The 4,897-nt window shown below is 37.6% G+C and overlaps 1 protein-coding gene across 1 annotated transcript in view; it reads right to left on the reverse strand.

Moving 5' to 3' along the window:
- Nucleotides 1-1,283: 1,283 nt before the first annotated feature.
- LOC106528909 (kinesin-like protein KIF26B) overlaps nucleotides 1,284-4,897 on the reverse strand; it is a gene marked incomplete in the record, with an annotated part of 74,705 nt that continues 71,091 nt past the window's right edge. The window contains 1 exon segment of the mRNA XM_014024193.1: nucleotides 1,284-2,430. Within this exon segment, the coding sequence (XP_013879647.1) occupies nucleotides 2,376-2,430 (55 nt within the window).

The raw sequence follows: 4,897 nt of genomic DNA on the forward strand, positions 1-4,897 counted from the left end.
ACAGCCTTTTACAGATACCTGAGCAGAGCTTAGGGTTGTCCCTAATGAAAATAAATTTCTCCCGTGTTTTTGGTGCATTTATTGAATAAAAAAAAGTGAATCCTGCCTAATGTAAAAAAAGGAAAAGTTTGGTCTAGGTTTAATGTAAGACAGTAAGAAAACAATGATTTTTTTTACAGTGTAAGTAAACATCTGGTTTCTGCTGCAAGTTTCTCATAGAAAACTATTTTGAAATGACTGAACATCACTCACAATGTACTGAGGCTTTTTTTCTTTACATTAGGTTCAAAAGGTTGAGTTACACATTTTAAAATGTGTCAGCACCAAAAAAATCTATATAAAAAATGGCACCAAAGGTGTCACAGTATATCCATTTTAACAGTCAGAAATATAGCAGCAATGACCAAACGTCCCTTTGACTAAAGATGAACAAGCATTTAATTAGTTTAAATGACCTGACTGTATTTGAACTAAACCAAAAATCTTTATTCAAGTGATGTACAGCGCGACTTTGGCTGCTCAGACATCAAATATCCAAACATACGAAACAGAGAAAACAAACATTAAAAAAACAGACTTGTTTCTGCTCTAAAACCAAAAATCCAATTTTCATGAGTTTGTGAGTAACAGTTTTTACTGATAGCCCTGTCTACAGTACCCTGAATATATTAAATTAATAAAGACAATTCTGTCCAAACATTTGTACAAAAACACTGAAATACTCATCCTGTAGGATTTGAATGTCAGACATAATTTAACCTTGTTCCAGTTAATTAATTACAGTTAACAATACAAATCAATAACAATGTATTAAATACATTCAATCACTGTATTTTCATTATTTATTGTTGTGTGTATCATTGGATTACTGAGGTACAAACTGACAGGAGTGGRGAAAAAAACTTTATTGTTATTATTATTATCACATTTTATGCTTATAGTATCATAGGGTTATGAGGTCAGTTTATTAGATTTTTTTCTCATGGAGAATCTCCAAAGCAAAAATAATGAAAAGAAAAGTAAGTAATGAGCTTAGATCCTATCAATAGGCAAGTGTGCACAAATTGTTGCTGTTTGTAAGTTTTATGTTTCTTTATGACACATTTAACATGAAATTCAATTGTAAAACTTTTATTTTAGAAAAGGAAAACCTTATTAATGTGAGATTATATGATTTACACGTAAAAATTCTTTTTTGGTAAATAATTTAAAACCCTTGCAAAAATAACTTAATGTTCAACTGAACCACAGCTATTTGTTGTATTAGTGTAAGTGAAATAACAGCCATTTTTTATTTCTGCAGCTATTTATTTAACTTGTTTTTCAGTTACTTTATAATTACACACTTTTTAGGTTAATAAAATTTTTGTGATAATAATCGAGATTGATTGATGGGAAAAACATTATGATCTTTTTGTTTGTTTGTTTTGTTTTTGTTTGTTTTTTTTCTGGATGGCCCAGCCCTAATCTTGAGTGTATGCTAGTAGAGGAAAAACTGACTTAATTAAATTTAAAAACAATTTTTTWAAAAAAAGCTCCACTTTGGATTTCATTTTTAAAAATCCATTCTCCAAAAATCTTTGCTTCTGTGTCGACAGGAGATGCAAACGCAGTAGAGAATTCTTTATTTTAAAACTATCCAGAGTAGTGAAAAAGGTGGATATTCAGGTGGTGGAAATGTAGAGATAAATGTATAAGATAAAATTTAAAAAAGGTGTAAAACATCCTCACTCAGGTCAGGAGTACACCCATGCAGCAGCCATTATGGAGGGTATTTTTATTGTCTGTGCTGTTTTCCAAAGGGAGACATTCTGGAAAATCTGAATTTAAAAACACAGACTGCGTCGCTGCTTTATCATCTTACAGCACAGCCTTAATGTTTTCATATTCAGCACATGATTTACAGGAAAATAAAAAGAGTAAAATATCACTAGCTATGCCTGACTCRTTAGCATTTGATGCTGCAGTCAGTTGAAGTGATGGCTTTAACTTTTTTGCACGATGCTGAAACATAATTGTGGGCAAGTTGGGATGTTTGAAAATCAGCTAATAAACTTGTGCATGTGTTATTGATGTTTAATAAGACTTTTTAAAGCTAAAAAACACACATTATTCACTTGGCTAATCTAAAACCACATTTGAAAAACACAAAAACACATTTGAAATTATTCACCCTATTATGACACAAAAAACAAACTGTACATCAAAAAGAAAAGGATTAACCAAATCTTTCATTGACTACTGAATATTTATCTTAAAATAGTTTCAAGGCATTTTGCTCAATATGTCTTCTCCTCTTGCTCTGCCGCCTGGTGGAAGGATCAAATTAGGTGACCATCGTGATAACACTGTTCTCCAGCTGAGCATTCACCTCCTCAGTGGCCTCCAGGTGCTCCAGGGAGTCCACCTCGAAAGTTTGCCACAGGTCGACTGGGGAAAGATAACATTGTAATACTTAACAAATATTTATATCTTTATATCCATACACACATTTTCTTTACCAGTTTTTCTTTTCCATGTTACAGCTGAGCTGGTGCCTATCTCCATCTACACTCAGGACAGGTCACAAGTTTATCACAGAAACAGAGAAATGCCGTCACTGATGATGAAGAAATAAATAAACTAAATAAACTAATATTTGGTTTCGTTTTCTACTGGTGACAAAAAAACAGAGAAATGTATGGAGGTAAATTTGTGTTTTTATTATTCAATCAAACAAAAAGCATCTTTGTTGTGGAATACTTATGTCTATATCACCTTGACACTGACCATTGTTCATATCTCATGATATCGTCTGAACGTCATCTTCAAGCTGACCTACTTCATGTACCAGAACGAGGCAGATTCTGATTGGTTGTTCATTATCACACGATGTTAGCTTACAGTATATCAGTACAGCTGGCTGCCATGACGGCGAGCCACATCTGACAGACTTCTTTGATTGTTTTCTGTTTCATGTCTGCTCCATAATAAATTACTTTACGAACATACCCCGCAAGACTATTTGTCCTTTTAACACCCTCTCGCCGTGTTTTTGAGCATCTTCCCGCGACAGTTTGGCATCACGACTACGGAAGCTTTCCAGGGACTCGGAGCGGCGCGCGCAGCAGCCGGTCTGTTTTGCTTCGGACGGGATCGCCAACATGGCGACAGCGATGCTTCATCTGCTCCGGGGTTTCGTGTGTCCGTTCGGGCAGACGGCTGCTGCGGGGGTTGCGCTTCGGCACTGGGGCTGAAAAGAACCTGTCTGGACGGAAGCACGGTGAGCTAAATAACTTTACGCTGTCGGAAATAAATATATAAGTGAAAGTGCTACAGCTAACTTACCAGGCCTAGCACACTCTAAAAATCTATTAATTAGGTTCTCGCTCTGCTCTGCTATGAGGGGCTGACTGTTTTTTAGCCGAGGTAAGGATGCTGGGAGCGTTCAAATTCCAGATCCGAGTTTTAAAACAGAAAGGTCGGCTTTACTGTTTTAAAGTAGGCAGTTAGCTCAGGCTAGCTGCTGAGGGAAAATTAGCTTTCCATTTGCTGTTCCAGGAGTGAACAGGGTAGGCTGAAAAGTCAGTTTGAAAAAGGCGGCCGCCGAATCTTCTGTTTTAAGGAGATTATATGTAGTGCAGTGTTAGCACGATTTGAATGTGTTGGGACTAAGTTCGTCCACCACTCGGCCCTGATTAGCGTCAGAGTAAGCTAAAAGCTATGGTTTCCGCCATGAGCCACAACGGGTGAGCTAACGTTTTCATTAGCACGCTATGCTAAACAGCTACGGCTAATATTTCAGGCCGTACACATTGAAATTATAAATTTTAGACGCTGATCTGGTCTTTCTGAGGCTGTTATGACACTAGCTGAGTGTAGGTGTGGGAACGCTTCATTCCGCACCGAGATTAAAGGCAGAAAGGTCGGCTTTCTGGTTTTTAATGTAGCCTGGATGACAACTGGGTCATCCACGGTGAGTTACGGGCAGGCTAATACACGTTATCTGCTGCCGTCTTGTTTCCCATTTGGGGAGACATCTGTAGGCTAGGGGGTCTTCCACCGTGACCGCGGTGCCGACATTTTGTTTTTAAAATGTCGATTAAGTAGGGCAGAGATGTCTGAGTTTACAGCCGCAGAATGAGACCAGATGAGTGTTCATTTCGAGACCAGGCTAAAAACATGAACCAAGATGGCGCTGACAGCGAGGACGTTTGTGTCTACGGGTATGTGACGTTTTTATAAGTTGGTTACTGCAGACCAATGTGATTCAAATGTTAAAATCAATAACTGATAACAGTTTGTCTGTCCGTGAATCATGTTTATTAATCACTAACACTTAATGGAGAGCATTTTGGGCACTGCTGTGTTTTCAGCCGCGTGCGCTCTCCTCCTTAAGCAGGGGCGGCTGTGTGGGGTTCTGACCGAGGGCCCCGGTCGTTTTCCCCTCCTGCCGCAAGCTGTGTTTTGAAGAGGATTGTGTGCGGTGCGCGCGGGCAGCAGAAAGGCCGTTTTATTTGTTTTACAGCTCCATTGGAACCCTTGACTTGCATGAAAACAGATGTGTTTTACTAACTAACTCAGGGTAAAGTGTGAAAATTATTTCATTTGAAGACAAAGAAGTGATGCTTCAATTTATGAAACATTTGAGAAAGTGTTATGGGCTGAACTGTTTCATTTTATTTTCCTCATTTGTTGGTTTTCTGTTTAAAATGGTTCAGCCAGTGCTTTTATTTCAAAATTGTGATTAAGATCATTCTCTCTCTCAGACGTGGGGGAGGGTTGTTGTTTTTTTTTCTTTGTTTCACCTTTTGAAATGAGATGCAGGGCATTTTGTCTCATTCTGACCTGGAGACTGGGTTACATGCCATTTAGACATATAAATGAATTATTATTATTATTATTATTATTATTATTA

This window comes from Austrofundulus limnaeus, unplaced genomic scaffold (assembly GCF_001266775.1).
Source record: "Austrofundulus limnaeus strain Quisiro unplaced genomic scaffold, Austrofundulus_limnaeus-1.0 Scaffold412, whole genome shotgun sequence".
Classification (NCBI taxonomy): domain Eukaryota; kingdom Metazoa; phylum Chordata; class Actinopteri; order Cyprinodontiformes; family Rivulidae; genus Austrofundulus; species Austrofundulus limnaeus.